Below are 23,685 nucleotides of genomic sequence, written 5' to 3' on the forward strand. Positions count from 1 at the left end.
ATGATTGTTGCTGTGATTACTGATCATCTAAGACAAAATCATTGGTTTTTAATAATTGCTAACAAGAACTATAATGGAAAGCGGGGAAAGAATGTTGCTCCAGTGCTACTCGCTCATGAGCCCAAACGTACTGATCATTTCCATCAGTGTTTGAACAAGATGACATCACATATGCTGTGAGGTCATCCCACAGAGGAGACAAACTAGACTAGTACTGTATAGTGATATTATGTTTCCTACCTGCCCATGATCATTAGTCCTCGGAAGGTGTCCTACAAATCCTTAGTTGCACTCCTACAAATTGTACATAATAGCTTGCCTCCTGTCTTTCTCTGCAGGAATTAATTCCATGGTAAGCAACATACTGTCTTCTAATTTGGGAGAGTTCAATTTTCTTCAATCCCAGGTAACATGACTTAATAAAGCAAAGGAAAGTGGGGAATACAATCCACACTGAATAAAATAAAATAATTAAAATGTATTTAAGTGTTGTGAAGTGTACCACCCTGTGACAAACACAAGCAGCATGACCTTTGGATTCATAAGGAAGTGACAGTCTTGTAAATCTGAACATTTCATCTTCTAAGGAACAGATATATTTGAGAGCATCATAATGTAACAGTATCTCATGCAAAAATTGCTTGCAAAAATCACATTGTAACTGAAACAACATAATCCAAATACTAGGATGCCACAGTGAGAGTATAGGTCAGGGGTCATCTTGTTAGATTGTTCTTGTAGATTGATCCAGTCTTGATCAATCTCAGTTGGTAGTAAATCCTTCATAACTCAGATCCAACATGAAACAACTTTAGAGTTTGAAGCATGATATGTCTGGAGCGTGCTTGATGGGGACCTGTATTACCATCAGTCCAAAATGAGAAGCTTAGCTCATAATTGGACTTCACCTCATGCAGTAGGATAGCAGACCTAGCAGAGGCAGTGTCATTTTGTCAGCTTCCTGGCATCTGGACTTTGTGCTTGATCTTCATAACAACTGGAATCCAAAGATTAATTTTAGTACAAAGGTGGTGGGTGGTACTCTGTTTGCCAGAGAAAGCTCAGAATATCACCGGTGGGAAAAATGATATGCAGAGAAATTGGAAAAAAATAGTAGAAAACGGCAGGTAAGTTCTAGTTGTAGTTACCTGTAATTCAGGGGTCTCCAACCTTGGTCCCTTTAAGACTTGTGGACTTCAACTCCCAGAGTTTCTCAGCCATCTTTGCTGGCTGAGGGACTCTGGGAGTCGAAGTCCACAAGTCTTAAAGGGACCAAGGTTGGAGACTCCTGCTCTAATTAGTGTGGTTGGAAGACAATTATAGTAAAGTTAGCCTTTGACTAAAAAATAGAACTATTACATTCAAAAGAACTCTATTTAATCTGTTCTATCATATTTTCTTTCTTTGAAGAGCTGTTTAGGATTTTACATCCCAATATTATTTATTTGTTTATTTAGTCAAACACAACAAAATATATTAGTATAAGCATGAAATAACCACACAGATTGAATACACCCAAAGGGAACATTAGTACAGGAATGGTAGGCACACTGATGCTCTTGTACACATCCCTTACAGACCTCTTAGGAATGGGGTGAGGTCAACAGTACCAGAAGTCAACAGGGGCCAGAATGAGGTCAACAGGGGCCAGAATAGCTCAGGCTGTAAGAAGCCTGTTATTAGAACACAGTAGCCTGCAATTACTGCAGGTTCAAGCCCGGCCCGAGGTTGACTCAGCCTTCCATCCTTTATAAGGTAGGTAAAATGAGGACCCAGATTGTTGGGGGGGCAATAAGTTGACTTTGTAAATATACAAATAGAATGAGACTATTGCCTTATACACTGTAAGCCGCCCTGAGTCTTCGGAGAAGGGCAGGATATAAATGTAAATAAATAAATAAAAAACAGACAGTCTTTGGTTAATATAAAATATAATCAATCTGACTCTATCACAGATTCCAGAATGTTTAAAAAAACATTTTCCAGAATCATACCTGCCCAGGAATTCATCAATTTAGTCATTTAGTCTCTAATTTATGATGGTCTCCCATCGCTAATCGGGTCAAATCCTACTTAGTTTTTTTGAGAACAACAAAGCCAGTTATGTGTTCCCATCGGCGAAGATTATTGTACAACCTTCTTAGAAATTGTGGATGTTTTACAGTGGTACAATATTAATACAGATAGCCACAATTAGCTAGAGCTAACAGGAACTGATTTTCAGACAAATACAGATAGTCCTTGACTTAGAAGAGTTCTTTAGTGACTGCTAAATGTTACAACAGCACTGAAAAAAGTAACTTAGGACCAGTGGTGGGTTTCAAATTTTTTTGCTACCGGTTCTGTGGATGTGGCATGGTGGGCGTGGCATGGCTTGGTGAGTGTGGCTTGGTGGGTGTGGCAGGGGAAGGATACTGTAAAATCTCCATTCCCACCCCACTCCAGGGGAAGGATACTGCAAAAGCCCCATTTTCTCCCAATCAGCTGGGACTTGGGAGGCAGAGAATAGATGTGGGCGGGGCCAGTCAGAATTTTTACTACCGGTTCGCCGAACTGCTCAAAATTTCCACTATGGGTTCTTCAGAACTGGTCAGAACCTGCTGAAACCCACCTCTGCTTAGGACCCTTTTTCACAGTTATAACTTTTGCAGCATCCGTAATGAGGCAGTATGGAAAAACAATATAAAAGTGTTAACAGAATTAGCAGAAGTGATTTTGCTTACCAGAAGTTATCTTGTTGCAATCCTTAGAAAAGTTCAGAGAACTTGCTAAATGTTACGATCAGCTTAATGACCTAGATGATTCCTGTAACAGAAAATAGTGCAAGAAGTGTCTTACCGAAAGTAAGATGGTGTAAGATATCACCAATATATGGAAATACAATAAGATAGCCAATTATGTAAACTTCTTTTTATGTTTTGCTCTGTAATAGCTAGATAAGAGTAACGTCTCAGGCAAGGCTGGGGTTACAAAATGAATAAAAGGCACACCTTGGGCGTAGCCCGGGGTTCAGAATTTGCCATGCTAATGCTCTGAACCTTTGCGCAAATAAATCTGTTTCTCCAAACTTTTGTGGTCTTGTGTCCTGAATTGGTAACGAGGTTTGCTGCTACAGTTTGGTCACATGATCAAAATTCAGATGCTTGGCAATTGGTTCATATTTATGACCATTGCTGTAATCCAAGTTCATGGGATCACATTTTGCGAACTTCTGACAAGCAAAGTCAATGGGGAAACCAGATTCACTTAACAACGGTAGTGGACTGCTGCCGGTTTGGACCGATTCAGGCAAACTGGTAGTTGCCACCTGCGTATTGGCTTACCCACCCACCCTGGCGGTATGCTGTTCTATTTAGCTGCATTTTTAACCTGTGCGCATATGTGCAAGCCTCATGTGTAAGCAAAGCACATGCGTGGAGAGCCACACGCATGCGCGGAAGGCCCACACATGGACAAAGTGAGCATGCATGCATGCTCACATTTTTGGAGCTGGGCAAACCGGTTGTTAATTCATGTGCTGCCCACCTCTGCTTAACAGCCTGGGTTGCTAACTTATCAACTGCAGTGATTCACTTAACAACTGATGCATGAAAAGTCATAAAATGGGGCAAAACTCACTTAACAAATGTCTCAATTGTGGTCATAGGCCGAGGACTACCTGCATTGTTCAAGGGGAAGCTTCCAACATAGCTCATTGCTCAGGCGGAAAGGGATCGGGGCCTCCATTAAGTTACAGTTCAAAAGATTTATTGCTCATGCCTATATACAAGACTCTAGTCAATTAATGTTCATACAATTATAGAGCTTGGATAGCGCAGGGGTTAAAATGCAGTACTGCTGGGCTAGCTCACTGCTCACTCCATGATTTCGATTCTGAGTGGCTCAAGGTTGACTTCCATCCTTCCAAGGCCGGCAAAATGTAGAGCCAGTTCATTGGGAGCAATATGCTGACTCTGTGAACTGCTTAAACAGGGCTGTAAAACACTGTGAAGCAGTATATAAGTCTAAGGGCTGTTGCTATTGCTACCAAATTGGCATCAGATAAGGGTCCATGGAATTCCAGAGGGCTTGGATTTTGGATCGTTTGTGGCAATGTAACAACCTAAGCCCCTCAGTTCTGCCTGTTCTTCTATATGTGTTTCAACAGATTAACAGAGTTGAACAGGACCTTGCAGGTCATTTAGTCTAACGCAGGGGTGGGTTCTACTTAACTTTACTACTGGTTTGTAATGGGGCCGTGTACACGCTCGCTTCGCTCGTGTGCTTCTGCACATGCGCAGAAGCTTCCTGATGATGCCTGGGTCGGTGGGCAGAGCCTCATGCCAGTTTTACTACCAGTTCTTGTGAACTGGTCCGAACCGGGGGCAACCCACCACTGGTCTAACCCCCTGTCCAAGCAGGAGACTTTACATCTGCCTCTATCTAGGATCAAACTCACTAACTCATGATTGTGAGGCAAGAACTCCACCTCTAGGCCGCTGCCTTTGTCATATCTTTGCTAGCTCCCTGGAGCCAATGGTAGGGATTGAGAATCTACAGGATGAAGAATGCAGCATTGTAATGGCGACCTTGCTGCATTGAATATTGATAAACCACAATCTCTATCCACCACCTTGCAGTTTGGACACTCCCTCAGACATTGGTGGCTGTCACTAATAGGAACTATTTTTCCAGAACCATCTGATTTCTATTCCTTGGTATAAGCCTAATATAGCAAACTGAGGAACCCAGTTTGATAGTAAGCTCCATGCTAATACATAGACCTTTATGAGTGGATGACTATCTCTGTCAATAGCCAGAAGGAAAAAACTGCAATCTTAATAGGAATGATTTAGAAACTGATAATATACATTTTGTAAATTATATGAATAATTTAAAATACAGCTAAGCACAATGACTTGAGTTGCATTTTGCTATTATTATTGAAATTAATAGTTTCACTACTTTTATTAGTGAACACATTATTGTTTCAAAAGTAAGAAAAGCAAAGAGCACCTTTGATGTATGACTTGACCTTTATGTAATGCATATTACTTGAAAATGTCAAGCATCTTCGTCAAACAAAAATCTTTCTTAAACATCTCATGCCGGTAATTATTTCTGGATGAGGAAATAAGAACTGAACAGAACCTGTTTTGAGTAAGATTTGCACAATAGGGCTGTAAATCTGTCATCTGGCTTGTTATTTGTAGTCCTAAAATATTACAATGTCAAAAATTTGACCTCTTTTACATTCCTTTTCCTATTCTATCCCAACCTAAGTTAAAATATAAGGTAGAGTTTATCAAGAAGAAAGGACCATTTGTCCAAACTGACCATTATGAAAGAACTGTGGCTCTACTTCGTTTTGCTATAATCTATGTTATTTCTGCTCTGCTTTTATTCACTTACCGGTAGCTTATTTTTCTGAATCTGGTAGGTTGGACCTTCCAAGCAACTGATATTTTCTGGTAAGTTCCTTTGAACTATCCAAGCTGAATATAAATGCAACATAAATGTATATTACATGGCATTTCTTTATGATTAATGTTGCATAGAGAAAAATAGCTACAGGTACTGAAAGATTTTCATGGTTTTTCTCTATCTTTGCACAAACTATTGAATTGGACAGAGGGTCCAATTACACATAAGTATCTATTAAAATAGCAACTGAATGGATACTTTTACAATTAAATTGCAAGCTTAAGAATCAGGGTTCCTATGAATGCAAACTTAAATTCCTGAAATTCACTTCCAAAGATTGTAGAGTTGATTTTAGGCTGGGTATCCTCTATATTTTGATAGTAATGTAGAAAACGTATGTGTGGAAAAATGATGGTCATCATGCATCCCAAAAAAACCTTTATGAGAATTTTAATGATTTAAAAAAAAAAACATTTACTAGACTACGAAATTGAAACCGAGATGCATCATTTCTTTTGGTCATTGCAAATATTTTCTTGGTTTTTAGAATAATTATATTCTAAATACTGATTTATTGTTAATTAAATTAAAGAATTGATTAAATTAAATTTAAGATTAAAATTAAAATTAAATTATAGAATTGAGGCCTTTGAACTATGGTGCTGAGAGTCCCATGGACTGCAAAGTGAACAAACAAGTCAGTCTTAGAGGAGATCAACCCTGATTGCTCCTTAGAAGGTCAGATCCTGAAGATGAAACTGAAATACTTTGGCCACTTAATGAGAAGGAAGGACTCACTGGAGAAGAGCCTACTGCTGGGAAAGACTGAGGGCAAAAAAGAAGGGAATGGCAAAAAATGAAGTGGCTGGATGGAGTCACTGAAGCAGTCAGCGTGAGCTTAAATGGACTCCAGAGGATGGTAGAAGACAGAAAGGCCTGAAGGAACATTGTCCATGGGGTCGCGGTGAGTCGGACACGACTTTGCAACTAACAACAACAAAATACTGATTTATATTCTTGATGAAATAGTTTTAACTGAAGTTTAATGGAATTATTTCAACCTTTGGTCTTTGGTGCGAATGAAGCAAGAGAAAATCTAGTGAACTTGCTTCTGTTTCTTTAGAACAGGATACGTAGAATTCAAGGCACTGCTAATTACCTACAAAACACTTCATGGCTGAGGCCTGGGTTACTTATGGGACTGTTTCTTCCTAGTTACATTTACTAATCCTTTTAGTTCTGATGGGAAAGGCATGCTATGGTCCTGTCTATTAAGGAATGTTACAATATTTGGCAAGAGCTTTTTCTGTGTAGAAAAACACAGCTTTTTCTGTGTAGCATCTAGTCTATAGAACATCATTCTTCTGGAGGTTAGACTTACCTCAAGATGTTAGGCCTGGTTTTGCTACCGAGCTTTGACCCCAAGTATGTGACTGAGCCTGTAATGTATCTTTAAGAGTTTTGGAGGGAAAACTGAGCGGGAAAAAGCACGTTGCTGATTGGTTGAAGCCTCCGGCTAAACTGTATATAAAGAGAGGTTTTTCCCAGCACGGGCTGCTGGGTTCACCATATAGTAAAGAGCTGTTGTCACTATCCTGGTCTCCTGCCTCGTTATTGCCCGAATCTAACACTGGCGACGAAGGTGGGATCTCGAGGCTAGGAGCGCCAGGAAAAAAGCTGAAGTCACCAGGAAGATGCGAACCCAGCAAACAAGGGGCGGAAAGCAGCGATGTCCAGCTACACACCGCCAGCGCCATTCGACCCAGCTAAGGAAAAATGGGGGTCATACATGGCTCGTTTCGAGTGTTTCCTCGAGGCGAACGAACTCCAAGGAGTCTCAGACAACAGGAAGCGAGCGTATTTCCTGAGCCACTGCGGTCCAGAGGTTTTCGACACCGCAGAATCGTTGGAGCCAACGCCGTACAATCGGTGCCGTGGCAGACTCTACAGACCGTATTGAAAGCCCATTATGCACCAATGCCGCCCAAGTATGTGCAACGGTGCGAATTCAGGAGCGAGGCAGCAAGAGGGCGAGTCCATCAGCGATACATGGCAGCCCTGAGGAAAGCCACGAACCATTGCAGTACCGAGACTTGGAAGAGGCATTACTGGAGCAACTCATTCGTGGGGTCAGGGACATCCGCTTTGACGGCGGCTGCTGTCTAAAAGCAACTTGACGCTGGCAAACGCCTTGGATGAAGCCAGGGCTCATGAGATGTCTACCCAAGCGGCGGAAACCCTACAAAAGCAGGTCGCACCAACGGCTGGAGCAAAATCAACCCCGGTCCACAACGAAGAGGTCCAGGCCGAGTCGGACGGTGAGGAAGAGGAAGGAGTCTTCCACACCGGGAGGCCGGAGAAAGAAGACCGGGGCGAATGCGCAAGTTGCGGAGGGCAACACCAACGACAACACTGCAAATTTAAGGATGCGACTTGTCGGCGGTGCGAAAGGAAGGGGCACATAGCACAGGCCTGTCGAGCGCCCCAACCTTCCCGCCAAAAATTCAAACCGACCAATCAGAGCGCGGGAACGGCGAAGCGGCCCGTGATTGGTCAATTCAAAAAAGGCGCGAAGTTGAATCAGACTGTCGTGAGAGTGGGTCACGCATCAACCCGCCTAGAAAAAAAGATCTTCACGAAAACACACATTGAGGGGGTGCCGTGCCGAATGGAAGTGGACACCGGCTCATCGATCACGATCATGTCCTGGGACACTCTCGTGAAAGCCTTACCCGCCATTGCGAAGCGCAAGCTGCAACCACAGAAATTAAAGGTACAAGACTACCAAGGGAATCGCATCCCTGTTCGAGGGGTAACGTCCGTCCACGTCGAGTACGGACAATACAAGAAAACTCTGCCCATCACCATAGTTGATGGAACCCTGCCAAGCTTGTTGGGACTGGACTGGTTCCGAGCATTGGGCATGGGAGTGACTGGAATCTTCAGAAACGACGTCGACCTCAAAGACACACTCATGAAGGAGTTTGAGGACGTTTTCAGGGACTGCCTGGGCAAGTACACGGGGACCCCTATCTCCTTTAACTTAGACCCACAAGTTGCCCCTATTCGTTTAAAGGCTAGGAGGGTCCCGTTCGCCCTAAAGCCCAGAATCGACCGGGAACTGGACAAGCTAGTAAACCAGGGAATTCTAGTGCCAGTTGACCATGCTAAGTGGGAGACCCCTATAGTCACCCCAGTCAAACCGGACGGGTCGGTCCGGATTTGCGCTGACTACAAGGCAACGCTTAACAAAGCATTGCAAAAGAGTGCTTACCCCGTTCCGGTGGTACAGCACTTACTACACTCATTGGGGCAAGGGCAGTTTTTGCCAAGCTAGACTTGGCCCAAGCCTATCAACAGTTACCCGTAGATAGCAGCACAGCCGAAGCGCAGACAATTGTGACTCACAGGGGGGCTTTTAAGTGCACCCGGTTACAGTTTGGGGTTAGTGTGGCTCCAGGGTTGTTTCAGAACCTAATGGAGCGGCTGTTGCAAGGACTACCAGGGGTGGTACCATACTTCGACGATGTATTGGTATCCGCTGAAAATATAGAGGAATTAGGGGTAAGGCTGCGAAAAGTTTTGGGAATTTTCCGGTCTGCCGGTCTCAAAGTTAAACTGAACAAATGCCAGATCGGGGTTGAATCTGTGGAATTCCTGGGCTACCGAATAGACAGGGAAGGGATCCACCCCACTGAAAGCAAGGTACGGGCCATCAGGAAGGCCCCGGTTCCAAAGAACAAAACGGAGTTGCAGGCATTCTTAGGTCTGACCAATTTCTAGGTGGTTTTTTAAAAAAAAAAGGCAACAATAGCCGAGCCGCTTCATAAATTACTAGCAAAGACGGCTGCATGGTCTTGGGGAAAGGCGGAAGCTAGGGCATTCGAAGGGGTAAAGAATCTCCTATCGAGTGATAGCCTCCTTATCCAATACAATGGCACGCTGCCATTAGTGTTAAGCTGCGATGCATCTCCCTATGGGGTGGGGGCTGTGCTCAGCCACAGGTTGCCAAATGGCACAGAAGCCCCTATTGCATATTACTCCCGAACAATGTCATCAGCTGAAAGGAATTATAGCCAGCTAGATAGGGAAGCCTTGGCTATAGTCTCCGGGGTAAAGAAATTCCACGAATATGTATTTGGTCGTGATTTCGAAATCATCACGGACCATAGACCCTTGCTAGGCATGTTGGCAGGCGACCGCCCAACGCCTGTGGCACTTTCGCCCAGACTGACCAAATGGACTATCTTCCTAGCGGCGTATTCTTACAAATTACTACACCGGCCAGGGAAGGAATTAGGGCATGCAGACGTCCTGAGCAGATGCCCGTTACCAGAGACTATCGAAGACCCCACTCCGGGGACACCAGTTCTGCTAATTGACTCTTTGGACTCTGGCCCAGTCACATCCAAGGAGGTGGCTCGGGTTTCGTACAAGGACATTACAATAAGGACTGTAATTGGTTGGGTACAAAGAGGTTGGCCCGCTGCGCCGGGCGAGTGTTTTAGAGAATTTGTAAAAAAACGTGGGGAACTCTCAGCTCAAGGGGGGTGCCTGCTATGGGGGGATCGAGTGGTGATCCCGGAGAAATTGAGGGAAAAGGTATTGGAGCTCCTTCACGAAGGCCACCCAGGGATCGTGAGAATGAAGGGTTTAGCGAGAAGCTATGTGTGGTGGCCCTTAATGGACACGGAAATTGCTGAAAGGGTAGGGAAATGCCAGGCCTGCCAGGAGTCCAGACCACTACCCCCAACGGCCCCGATTCGGGAGTGGGAGAGACCCCAGGGCCCTTGGTCTAGGATCCATATCGATTTTGTCAGCCCCTTCCACAGCCAAACCTTTCTGGTAGTAGTCGATGCCTACTCCAAATGGCTGGAAATCATTCTCATGAGATCCATGACAGCCGAGGCCGTGATTTCAGTCCTACGGCACCTATTCGTAACCCACGGGTTGCCCGACACTTTAGTCTCCAATAACGGCCCGCAATTCACGGCAACCCAGTTTGAGGGATACTTGGCAGAGGAGGGCATCCGGCATGTCCTCTCGGCGCCTTTCCACCCTGCGACGAACGGCCTTGCAGAACGTTTCGTTCGGAGCGCAAAGGAAGCGTTGTCCAGAATCAGGCCAGGTGATTGGCAAACAAAGATCGATACTTTCCTATCTGTCCAACACAGAACCCCCTGTGTAGCAACTGGCCGCAGCCCGGCAGAGCTATTAATGGGCCGGAAGCTTAGGTGCCCACTAGACCGTTTAAACCCAAACTACACACCAGACGGTTACAAAGGGGCACACGGTAAAACAAGAGAGATGACAGTAGGCGACTTAGTGTGGGCACACAACTACAGTGAGGGCCCGACCTGGGTAAAAGGAAAAATCCTAGAGATAACAGGACCAAAATCATGGAGACGACTTCCGGTGTCCAGCGGCAACGGACGTCTGGAAGGCTTCTCCTGCCTCCAGTGCCCGAATCCGGCCGCCGCCGAGGCCCTCAGGGGCCAGGTGTTCCGAAAAGGACACCTGCCGCACGGACGGCTCGCCAGGGGTCTCCCAGCCGACATACAGGACTGTGGGGACCGATGCTGGCGCGTCCTAGGCTTGGCGGGGTTTGGAGGCCACAGGCCGCGCCATTATTTTGGTCGCCGCTTGCCGCTGTGCCCGTGACACCGGGCATTGGATTTATAACTGCAGCAGCCTGGTGGTGAACAGGAACGGAGAAGAATTGAGGAGGAGAAGGAAGGAATATCGGTAAATGTGAGTGGAGTGCTCCGGAGTGCGGGGGTTTTCTCCCCTGCGGTTGGAAGGAGCACGAGTTATTCTGGAGAGAGGAGAACTTAAAATAAGAAGATTACCGGTTTTGTGGAGCTCTGGAGAGAAGAGGTGATGGAGAAATTTAGGAGGGAAGGTTTGAGGCCCCTCCTTCTGGGGAACAGTGGTGGCGCCCAGCTTCCGCCTTCACTATGAGAATTTTGATGACATCACTTCCTTCGGCTTCCTGGTTGACTAACTGTACTCTGGACTCGTTGCTCCTGTGAGTGCCCCTGGTGGATCCGGAGGAAATTACAAGGATACTGTGCCTGCCTGAGGATTTTGTATTTTTTTTCCTTAATGGCAAAAGGTCAGAGACCAACTGCTGGAGAGATGGAGAGAATTTTGGAAAAGTTATCTAATATGGACAAGAAATTGATGAAATAAGAGCAGAAATTGTGACTATCCAAAAGGATTTAAAGGATACTCAACAAGTTTCAGCAGAAAACAAGCAGAAAGTGGAAGGTTTGGAGGGTGAGATGCGGCAGTGCAGAAAAGAGAGGAGACGACAGGCAATGCTGTGCTTGGACTACAGATGGATAAAATGTCTTATTTCCTTAGGTTTCAAAATTTGGAAGAAGTGGACCAAGAAGACTTGAGAGATGTTGTGACTAAATTGTTGGGAGAATTTCTTGGGAGAGGTGTTGATTTCATGAATTGGGATGTGGATCGAGTTTATAGAGTTAATTCGCAATATGCACGCACGCATGCAGTTCCCAGAGAGGTTCATGTCAAATTTGTGAGAAGAGAGACGAGAGATGAAATTCTTAGAAAACATAGGAGTGGGGCACTGATTTACAGGGGCAGGGAGATAGCCATTCTGAGGCAGATTCCCAGACAGGTACGTGAAAAAAGAAAGAAATATTATTTTTTGTCAAGCAAATTGTACCAGAAGGGAGTGGGCTTCAGATGGCTGATGCCAGGGGGATTGATGATTTTCCGGGAGGGCATTACGAAAAAATCAGTACAATTATGGAGGCTACGTCCTATGTGGAGGACCACAAACCCCTCCTGAAATCAGATGACCCAGGAATTGAAGAAGGGGAGGTTATAGATCATGGGGCGGAAGCGGCTGCCGCTGTTGCGGCCCTGGAGTTGGGTCAGGCTGAACCCAGAGTTCTGAGATCCAAAACTAGGAAGTGATAAAGATATTTGGGATTGTGTTGGTTTTCCTTATTCTCTTTTGTACGATATTCTGTTTATTCTTGACCCTTCTTTATTACGTATTTAAAATTTGTAAACTTAGCTACTTCGTGTCACCTGCTTGCCATATGGCTGTTGTATGTGTTAAAAAAATTTGAGTAAAATTCTTATTTTAGATAAGAAAAATGAAAATTTACCATACCTGATATGTATTTGTATAAACCTTTTTTTGACTAATAAAAACTTTTTGAATAAAAAAAAAAAAAAAAAAAAAACAGGACCAAAATCATATCTAGTAGAGATAGCGGATGGCCGGGTATGGAAGCGCCACATAGACCAGATAAGGAAAAGAATAACCAGCAGGTTAGACTCAGACGAAACAGGCCCTGACTACCCAATGTTTGAATCCACAGCTGACTCAAACCCGGGGCAAACGCGGGACTTATCTGAGTTCCAGGAGGTCCAGCGACACCAACAGGCTCCTCCTGAAGACAGCAGGGACGACTCTGCAAATAATCCAGGGCCGGATGGCCTAGAGGAGGAGCTGAGAGGAACAAACAGTCCCTCCGGTCAGCTCGACTCACTCCCAGAAAATGAATTGCGCAGGTCCGAAAGAGTCAGGAGACGCCCAGTCTACTTGCGTGATTACGTAGAAAAATAAGATGTTAATTTTATGTAAATATTGGTAAAGTGTTTTCTGGGAGGGAAGGAGTGTAATGTATCTTTAAGAGTTTTGGAGGGAAAACTGAGCGGGAAAAAGCACGTTGCTGATTGGTTGAAGCCTCCGGCTAAACTGTATATAAAGAGAGGTTTTTCCCAGCACGGGCTGCTGGGTTCACCATATAGTAAAGAGCTGTTGTCACTATCCTGGTCTCCTGCCTCGTTATTGCCCGAATCTAACAGAGCCTATACCATGGTTATGTTAATTGATGGGTTGGTTGGTTTTTTTAATCTCATATATGTTATTGATTTACTATTGTTTTTATTTTGTCTTTAAGCATTGATAGCTTCCCAGAATTTTGCATTTAAGATGGGTGGCTTACAAATCAAATTAAAAAAACCCCAAATCTTCTAATTACAGGTAAACCGAATATGTGGCTGGTTCTGATTTTACTTTATTGGCCTGTATTAGTTGAAGGAAATTTTTTGAACAGAAATGTTAATCCTGAAGCCAGACTGAATTCAGTAAGTAACTTCTCCATGGAATTTTTCAAAACAGCCCATTTCATTGGAATAATGCTGAAGCAAGGATGTCTACTTTTAAGATCTTCTAAAGCCTCATAAAAACTATGCTGGAAGGCCTTCAAAGACTGACAATCTTGACAGAATTAAACTGAACTTGATTAGCTGTTACCATGTTCAGGTTTTTAATGTTCATAATATATGTAGTTATTTATAGGTGTTGGTTATTATATTAGTGTATTTGTCATATTATTCACATCTATAACATATTAGTATTTCTTTAGATTGAAATAGTCTATTAGGTTTAGTCATAATATCAGATTCATCACTATGACGAACTGGTTTTGCGTTTGTCTTCTTCGCTTTTTGTAGAAACAGCTCATCCAGTACTGGAAATATCCTCTTGAGGAATATTATGTGGTTACGGAAGATGGCTATATTCTCAATTTATTCAGAATTCCACATGGCAGGGAAAACCACACAACCACAAGTTTGTATTCTTACTAAGTTGGGCCATTTTACAATAGTGCTTTACAATAGGTAAAGGTAAAGGTTCCCCTCGCACATATGTGCTAGTTGTTGCCGACTCTAGGGGGCGGTGCTCATCTCCATTTCAAAGCCGAAGAGCCAGCACTGTCCGAAGACGTCTCCGTGGTCATGTGGCCGGCATGACTCAATGCCAAAGGCGCACGGAACACTGTTACCTTCCCACCAAAGGTGGTCCCTATTTTTCTACTTGCATTTTTTACGTGCTTTCGAAACTGCTAGGTTGGCAGAAGCTGGGACAAGTAACGGGAGCTCACCCCGTTACACGGCATAACATAACATCAGAGTTGGAAGGGACCTTGGAGGCCTTCTAGTCCAACCCCCTGCCCAGGCAGGAAACCCTACACCCTACACCTACAGCAGCACTAGGGATTCGAACCGCCGAGCTGCCGTCCTAGCCCCTGAGCCACCGTGTCCCTTCTAGCATCCCTTCTCAGCAAAGAATGAAATTCTGGATTCAAATGCAAATGTGGAGAGGGAAGCAACAATTTAAGCTGGAATAATTCTGCTACAAATCATAATTTTGGAATAAAGTTACAACATCCAATATTAGTCTTACAAAGATTACCTGAAGCACCAAATGACAGGATGCCTTTGTGATTCCTTTGTTTCAGGTCCAAAGCGAGTAGTGTTTCTACAGCATGGCTTGCTGGTGGATGCTGCCCAATGGTACCAAAATTTTCCTCATAATAGTCTGGCTTTTATGTTAGCAGACGGTGGGTATGATGTCTGGCTAGGAAATAGCCGAGGGAACACCTGGTGCAAGAATCACACATCTCTTTCTCCCTTGTTTCAGAAGTTTTGGAAATTCAGGTATCCTGATATAGCTCTGCAGAGCAATTTGAATTTCAGAAGTCTCTTCATGCTCTATTAATGCTTGGGAATTTTTATAGTCTTTGAGGCTATTATCAGTTGGGCTGCCTTCCTCTCTCTGAAGCACAATCCGAGATATTTCTGGGTTTGGTTGTTTTTCAGGTTCCTCAAAGCATTTCTTCTTGTGTTTTATGTTTATTACCTTATTACCTTATTTCCCTTTGTTCCTAATCTGGACAAGAACAGTACATGTCTGCATGAAATCTAGTCCAGCGGCCCCCAACCTTTTGGGCACCAGCGATCGGTTCCATGCAGGGGTGGGTTCCAAATTTTTTAACTAACGGTTCTGTGGGCATGGCTTATTTGGTGGGCATGGCTTGGTGGTCATGTGACTGAGTGGGCGTGGCCAACTTGAAGTCACTCAGGGCAAGGTGGGGGGGCACCTTGCTGTGAGTGACGTCAAGTTGGCCACACCACTCAGTCATATGACCGACGCTGCAGAGACAGGGCAATTTCTCCTGGGGGACAGCCAGGGCTTCGCTGCCTCCTCTTTTCCTCAGAGGAGCTGCCTCCAAGTCTTTGCAAAGGGACACACACATACCCTGCCCTGTCGCCTCCACTGCCATTTCTTTTGATGCCGGCTTCTCGCCATTCTTAAAGTCTATCGTAAAGAGCTGGAAGACGAGGGAAGTATTTGAGGGAAGTATGCAGTGGAGTACTGGGCTCTGTTTTAGGCCCAGTACTCTTCAACATCTTCATCAATGACTTGGACGAGGGGATAGATGGGGAACTCATCAAATTTGCAGATGACACCAAGCTGGCAGGAATAGCCAACACTCCAGAAGATAGGCTCAAGTTACAGAAAGATCTTGACAGACTTGAACATTGGGCGCTATCTAACAAAATGAAATTCAACAGTGAAAAAAGTAAGGTTCTACATTTAGGCCAAAAAAACAAAATGCACCAGTACCGTATATGTGGTACCTTGCTCAATAGTAGTACCTGTGAGAGGGATCTTGGAGTCCTAGTGGATAACCATTTAGATATGAGCCAGCAGTGTGCAGCAGCTGTTAAAAAAGCCAACACAGTTCTGGGCTGCATAAACAGAGGAATAGAATCAAGATCACGTGAAGTGTTAGTGCCACTTTATAATGCCTTGGTAAGGCCACACTTGGAATATTGCATCCAGTTTTGGTCACCACGATGTAAAAAAGTTGTTGAGACTCTAGAAAGAGTGCAGAGAAGAGCAACAAAGATGATTAGGGGACTGGAGGATAAAACATATGAAGAATGGTTGCAGGAACTGGGTATGTCTAGTTTAACAAAAAGAAGGACTAGGGGAGACATGATAGCTGTGTTCCAATATCTCAGGGGCTGCCACAAAGAAGAGGGAGTCGGGCTGTTCTCCAAAGCACCTGAGGGTAGAACAAGAAGCAATGGGTGGAAACTGATCAAAGAAAGAAGCAACTTAGAACTAAGGAGAAATTTCCTGACAGTTAGAACAATTAATAAGTGGAACGACTTGCCTTCAGAAGTTGTGAATGCTCCAACACTGGAAATTTTTAAGAAAATGTTGGATAACCATCTGAAAATGTTGGATAACCATCTGAAAATGTTGGATAACCATCTGACTGAGATGGTGTAGGGTTTCCTGCCTGGGCAGGGGGTTGGACTAGAAGGCCTCCAAGGTCCCTTCCAACTCTGATGTTATGTTATGTTAAATAAATGAACTTTTGCACGTTTCCTTGCACGTTGCACGATCCCCCAAGTCATTGTTGGAGCGTCAGAGATCTAAGAAAACGTCTTCCAGCTCTTCACGATCAACTTTAAGAGTGGTGAGAAGCCGCAGCAGAGGCGATAGGGGCGTGTGTGTGTGTGTGTGTGTGTGTGTGTGTGTGTGTGTGTGTGTGTGTCCCTCCGCAGTCCTCTCCTGGGGGACAGCCAGGGCTTCGCCGCCTCCTCTTTTCCTCAGAGGAGCTGCTTTCAAGTCCTTGCAAAGGGGGACACACACACACAGACACACACCCCCTACCCTGTTGCCTCCACTGCCGCTTCTTCTGATGCCTGTTTCTCGCCATTCTTAAAGTTGATCATGAAGAGCTGGAAGATGTTTTCTTAGATCTCTGACGCTCCAACAGTGACTTGCGGGAGATCTAAGGAAACGTCTTCCAGCTCTTCACAATGGACTTTAAGAATGGCGAGAACCCGACAGCAAAAGAAGCGGCAGTGGGGACGACAGGGGCTTGTGTGTGTGTGTGTGTGACATCTGGCCACCCTCCCCCAGCACCGCTGCTGCCACTGCCCCTCTCACCTCCAGCACAGCGGCTCCATCTCTCCAAAGGGCCACCCACCCACCTATTGGCCAGGCTGAAAGGCAGGCAAGCATGGCAGGGCCACAGGGAGGGGAGCTAGGTAGCCCGGCAGCCCCGACATGCTTGCCTGCCTTCCCGGTGGTCTCTGTTGCCAGACCCGCTTGCCTCTCTTCCTCCCCCACCAACGCCTCTTTTTTTGGCTGCTTACCTTCCACGGCGGCTGGTCCACAGTCAGGAAGGCAAGCTGACCCAAGTTTTTGGCGGCCCTCAGCCAGCCATCGCTGCTGGAAAGTGGCTGGCCAGGAAGCCTCCGAAAAGGCTTTTTTGCCAGTTGCTTTCTCCACAGGCTGCCAAAAAGTACTGGCGTCGTCCCCATGTTCTTTGCAATGCACATCCCATTGGACTTGCAAGGCAATAGGATGTGCATGCGCAAAGAATATGGCGGTGATGAACATGGCGGCCATGGGACTGGTTCGGGGCATGGCCAGCCAGCCATTACTACTGGTTCTCTGAACGACGACCGATTTTTACTACAGTTCCCCCGAACCGGTGCGAACTGGGAGCAACCCACTACTGGTTCCATGGAGAAAGGTTTTTTTGCAGAACAGAGGGAGTGTGGTTTCGTGTGCTGCCTGCATCCCGCAGATGGGGCTTCACTTGTTTATGTGGCCCAGTTTCTGGTAGGCTGTGGATCAGTGCCAGTCCATGGACCGGAGGTTGGGGACCCCTGACCTAGTATATACATTGATAAAAAGCTGGCTTGTTTGCTTTAGTCCACTCTCAACAGAAAAGATAGAGCAGGGGTGTCAAACTCAAGGCCCAGGGGCCAGATCTGGCCTGCAGGGTGCTTAGATCTGGCCCGTGGCGCTGCCCTGGAAACAGTGACGGACCGGACCGCAGTGCTTCTGCCAGTGAAAATGGAGCTTGGGAAGGCTGTGTGCGGCCCTCCCAAGCTCTGTTTTATCTGGCAGAGAGTTGCAGGGGGCCATCGAAGCTGAAATGGAACTCAGGAGCCTGTTTTCCCTGGCAGAGCACTCGGGTTCTGATAAAAGTGACGTCGAGCTGGCCACACCCACCATGGCCATGCCCACCCTGGCCCCCCAAAGTCAAACACAACCCTGATGCGGTCCTCATTGAGATGGAGTTTGACACCCCTGAAATAGAGCATAGAGCAGATTTTGATTTTTGGAGCAAAAGTAGGATTTTTCTGCCTTTTACTTCCTTAACAACAGTTTCTCCAAAATGCTTTTCTCCATTTGAAGCCCCCTTAGGGTAAATAAATTAATGCTATAAAGAAAACCTCCTTTACAGTTTCTCAAAGCTTTTTGTACCCTTGTTAAAGAGACTTTTGTTTTACAGGTAGTCCTAAACTTACGACCAAAATTGAGCCCAAAACTTCTGCTGAGAAATTTGTTAAGTGAATTTGGCCCCATTTTATGATCTTTCTTGCCACGGTTGTTAAGTGAATAATGGCAGTTGTTAAGTTAGTAACGCCATCATTAAGTGAAATCTGGCTTCCCCACTGACTTTGCTTGTCAGAAGTTTACAAAAGGGGTTCGCATGACCCAGGACACTGCAACCGTCATAAATATGAGGCCGTTGCCAAGCGTCCAAATTTTGATCATGTGACCATGGGGATACCACAATGGTTGTAAGCGTGAAAAATGGCCATAAGTCACTTTTTTCAATGCTGTTGTAACTTAGAATGGTTACTTAACGAACCGTTGTAAATTGAGGACCGGCTGTATTAATTTGTCTTCATATCTTATTCTTAGGAAGATGATTTTTTTATTTTTATTACATTTTTTTTCTTTTGCCATCCCCATTATAAGTTTTTGATTGGCTTACATATTGTAGAATGAAAATATGACATTCACATCCAAATCCTTGGCTGTAAGAACTCCACCACTTAAACACACACTCCAGCCATTAGAAGTTTTCAACACTAATAACAAAATGACAAAGTCATTTTTCCCTCTTTCTCAAAATTCAGTCTCAGTTGAAAAGAAAGAGATTATTGCTATACTTACACTGATATCCGATTCCCAACATATATGCCATTGCCAACGTATATGCATAGCTGGATTTAGGCACAATCTAAGCAATCAGAAGGACCTCCCAAAATTTCAGATTTTTAAAAACTATTACAGTTTTATTATAATTCCATTGAGGATAGTTTCCATAAATTATCTTCCTCCAAGAGAATATATGTAGCTTAATTTTGAACAGTGCTGATGATGTTACTTAGTTGGGTAATGAAGTGTCTGCAGCAGGTTCACCAAAGTGCCTGTGCCATCGTATGCGCATGCGCAGAGGCTTAAAATGTTGCAAAAAAGCGATGTCATGACATCCGCATGGGTGGGCGGAGCCTCCCGCAGTTGCCGTTACTGGTTTGTCCGAGCGAGCTAGAACCAGCTGGATTTCACCTCTCGTCTGCAGGCAAATAACCAAGCTCACTGAGCATCAAAGAAGTCCACATTAAGAACTTCTTTATGGCTTACATATGCTCCTTAACTTATTAAGATATGCTTTGTTCCTACATGCATTCTAGACCCCATCAGGGTTTGTTAGGCACCTTGATGGTGTTCAGTTGTCAATCTCTGCTAGCACTTGCCAAATAGAGCTTCTATGGCTTCCCAAGCTTTGAGTCTCCCTTTGCTTAAACCCAGTCCTAAAGGCTAGTCATGGACAAGGTGGAAAGGTAGTATTTTGGGTCTAAATCTTGAACCCATGTCGTTTACTTTATTAGAGATTGGGGCAATTTTAGATTGGTTAGGATGCATGGCTTGAGCACCGTATCCTCCATGGAAGCCACTTGTTGAAAATGAGACTCACACACCCTCAGGATTTGAAAGGCTGAAGATCCTTGCCATGCATGCAGCTTAATGAGGACATTTGTTTTTGTTTCCAGTTACGATCAGATGGCTAAATATGACCTTCCAGCATCTATAGATTTTGTTCTGCAGAAAACTGGGCAGCAACAACTTTATTATATTGGCCACTCCCAAGGAACCACCATTGGTAAGTTCAGAAGATGCCCAACCGTGTGCCAAGGGGCTGCTCTTGTCTAGGGCTGCAATCTTATGTATATTTACCAGAAAGTAAGTCCCACTGAACTCAAGTAAATGTTCTAATTAATATGCATATATAGGACAGTACTGGGAATGCATTTGCTTGGAAGTACATCTAGTGCAGGGGTGTCAAACTCAAGGCCCGTGGACCAGATCCGGCCCAAGGGGTTGCTTAGATCTGACCCGTGAGGCTGCTCTGGAAACAGCAAAGGACTAGCCCATGGTGCCTCTGCCAATAAAAATGGAGCTCATGAGCTCTGTTTTGGCTGGCAGAGTGCTAGAATAGAATAGACTTTACAAAGCAATTTTTTTTATTGGCCAAGTGTGATTGGACACACAAGGAATTTGTCTTGGTGCATATGCTCTCAGTGTACATAAAAGAAGAGATACCTTAAGGTACAACACTTACAACACTTCATGATAATCATAGGGTACAAATTTAGCACTTAATGATACAACACTTAATGATAGTCATAGGCTACAAATAAGCAACCAGGAAACGATCAATATCAGTATAAATCGTAAGGATACAAGCAACAAAGTTACAGTCATAAGTGGCAGGAGGTGGATGATGGGAACGATGAGAAGATTAATAGTAATGCAGATTTAGTAACTAGTTTGACAGTGTTGAGGGAATTATTTGTCTAGCAGAGTGGTGGCGTTCGGGAAAAAAATGTTCTTGTGTCTAGTCATTCTGGTGTGCAGTGCTCTATAGTGTCATTTTGAGGGTAGGAGTTGAAACAATTTATGTCCAGGATATGAGGGACCTGTAAATATTTTCACAGCCCTCTTTTTGACCCATGCAGTATACAGGTCCTCAATAGAAGGCAGGTTGGTAGCAATTGTTTTTTCTGCCATTCTAATTATCCTCTGAAGTCTGTGTCTATCATGTTGGGTTGCAGAACCAAACCAGACAGTTATAGAGGTGTAGATGACAGACTCAATAATTCTTCTGTAGAACTGAATCAACAGCTCCTTGGGCAGTTTGAGTTTTCTGAGTTGGCGCAAACTACTGGCAAAGCAAACTACTGGCAAAAGTGGCATTTGATCACATGAGTGATGTCGAGCTGGTCACGCCCCCTCTGCGCCCCCCCCCCCACGCTCAAACACAACCCTGATGCAGCCCTCAATGAAATCAAGTTTGACACCCCTGATCTAGTGTGTTTTAGTGACAGTGAGTCAGGCACGAAGCCAGCTGGGCAACCTTGGGCCAGTCACTTTCTCTCAGCCCTAGGAAGGAAGCAGTGGTAAACCACTTCTGAAAAACCTTGCCAAGAAAACTACAGGGACTTCAGCCAGACAGTCTCCAAAAACTGGACACAATTGAAAGGGAGGGGAAAAAAAAAACCTGCCAGTCAAGCAAGCAAGCGACAACTTGGAATTGCTATCAAAGGTTTGTATTTTCAAGTCCTCATAACATACATAGTGCTGAACAACAAGGTAAGCAATTTATGTAGCTGCCTCTTTTTCTTTTTACTAGCCAAGGTTTATGGAGGCCAGAGTGAGGTAGCATCTCAGTGGAGGATTAATTCGGGATTCATCCTGTTTCCTCTCCATGCTTTTAGCGATGGAGTTAAAAGCATGCTAGACTTGGGGGAGATCTAAGGAAGCTAGATGTTAAGCATATCAAAGATGGAATCTTATTTAATCAGGTGGAATTTTATTTAGTTGAGTAGAATCAGGTAATCAATTGACTTTGATGTTCAAAGCTGTTTCTCTCTTCTTTTTCTCTTTGTCAGCTTTTATAGCTTTTTCATCCAATAAACAACTGGCTTCCAAAATCAAACTGTATATGGCTTTAGCGCCTGTTGCTACTGTTAAAAATGCTAAAATACCTATAGCCAAATTTGCAAAACTTTCTGAGGCAAAAATTAAGGTATGTGGATTAGGTGACTTTGGCCTGTAAGTATTCATTATATGAAAGTTGCAAGATTTAGAAACTTGGTTTTGTTGCAGTCTTAGGACACAGGGCATTTTTATTTTACTTGGATACCTGAGGAACCGTTTCACCCCGTTCCACTCATTCTGGCAGAAGGGGTATGTGGCGGACCCTGTCAGTCAAGGACTGGCAGAGTCCAGGAGAAGGACCTTTTCTGCTATAGCTCCTGCCCTCTAAAACATTGTGGGATCTGCCCCCACTCTCTTAGCCTTCCCTAAGAGCAGTGGTAGGATTCAAGTAATTTAACAACCGTTTCAACCAGTTTGCCAAATGGCTCAGAAAATTAACAACCGATTCTTCCGAAGTGGTGCGAACTGGTTGAATCCCACCAGTGCCTAAGAGTCTCGAAACCTGGCTGTGCCAACTGGCCTGGAGGCCCTGAAGTTGAAGGTGATACTAGTGCACCTCCACCAGTGGTGGGCTCCAATTTTTTTTTCCTACCGGTTCTCTGGGCATGGCTTATTTTGTGGGCATGGCTTGATGGTCATGTGATGGTGAGCGTGGCTTGGTGGTCATGTGGCTGGGTGTATGTGACAAGGTAGTCATGTGACTGGGTGGGTGAGGCCAACTTGACGTCACTCAGGTCAAGGGTTAGGGTTAGGGTTAGGGTGTCTGGCCTCTCCTCGCCTAAAAGGCCTCAATGAGATAATATCCCTGTCTATATATTTACTACTACTTAACATCCAAAATATACTATTTAATCCTATGTATATATGCCTATGTGTACATACATATTACATAGTACAGAGTGTGTATAGGCACACGAAAAGATACATTATCTACTATATATCTTGTATGTGTATGTACACACACACACACACACACACACACACACAGAGAGAGAGAGAGAGAGAGAGAGAGAGAGAGAGAGCTCTTCTAAAACTATACACACTCAACCTCACTTACTACATTTGGAAAAACACACCTAGAGTCCACTTTCTGCCACACATTTAACTATAACTTCTGTACATTTAGAACATTACACACACCTTCAGATGTTCTTCCCTAGTTTGCACATGACTGTTAGAGCCAGGAGAGGTCATGGTTTGAGTAAAATGTGGTAAAACTCACTTAACAACACTCTTGCTTAGGAACCAAAATTTTGGCCTCAGTTGTGGTCATAAGTCAAGGACTATCTCTGCCTTCCTCTGCATGGCAGCCTTGTCCTAGTAAACTCCTTCTCCTTTCTGGCAATTTTCCTCTCTGTTAGGGGCTGGAAGATGACCTCCAAGGTCCCTTCCAGCCCTAGATTGCTGTCCTGTTTCAAAGCGCTTCTAGTGCCAGGGTTTGTGGTCCTTCATTCCTCTTTTCTCTCTCTCTCTGCCTCTCCCCTTTCTTCCTCTTTCTTTCTCTTTTTCTTTCTTTCTCTCTTTCTCTCTCTCTTTTCTCTCTCTCCCTTCCTCTTTCTTTCTTTGTCTCTCTTTCTCTCCCTTCCTCTCTCTCTCTCTCTCTCTTTCTTTCTTTCATTCTT

The 23,685-nt window shown here is 44.5% G+C and overlaps 1 protein-coding gene across 1 annotated transcript in view; it reads left to right on the forward strand.

Annotated features, from left to right (window-relative positions):
• Window positions 1-23,685, forward strand: part of LOC131200804 (lipase member K-like) — a 30,578-nt gene continuing 6,893 nt past the window's right edge. The window contains 6 exon segments of the mRNA XM_058188068.1: window positions 1-127; window positions 13,382-13,536; window positions 13,906-14,023; window positions 14,694-14,892; window positions 20,116-20,225; window positions 22,015-22,151. Coding sequence (XP_058044051.1) covers window positions 1-127; window positions 13,382-13,536; window positions 13,906-14,023; window positions 14,694-14,892; window positions 20,116-20,225; window positions 22,015-22,151 — 846 coding nt within the window.

Source organism: Ahaetulla prasina, chromosome 6 (assembly GCF_028640845.1).
Source record: "Ahaetulla prasina isolate Xishuangbanna chromosome 6, ASM2864084v1, whole genome shotgun sequence".
NCBI classification, from domain to species: Eukaryota; Metazoa; Chordata; class Lepidosauria; order Squamata; family Colubridae; genus Ahaetulla; species Ahaetulla prasina.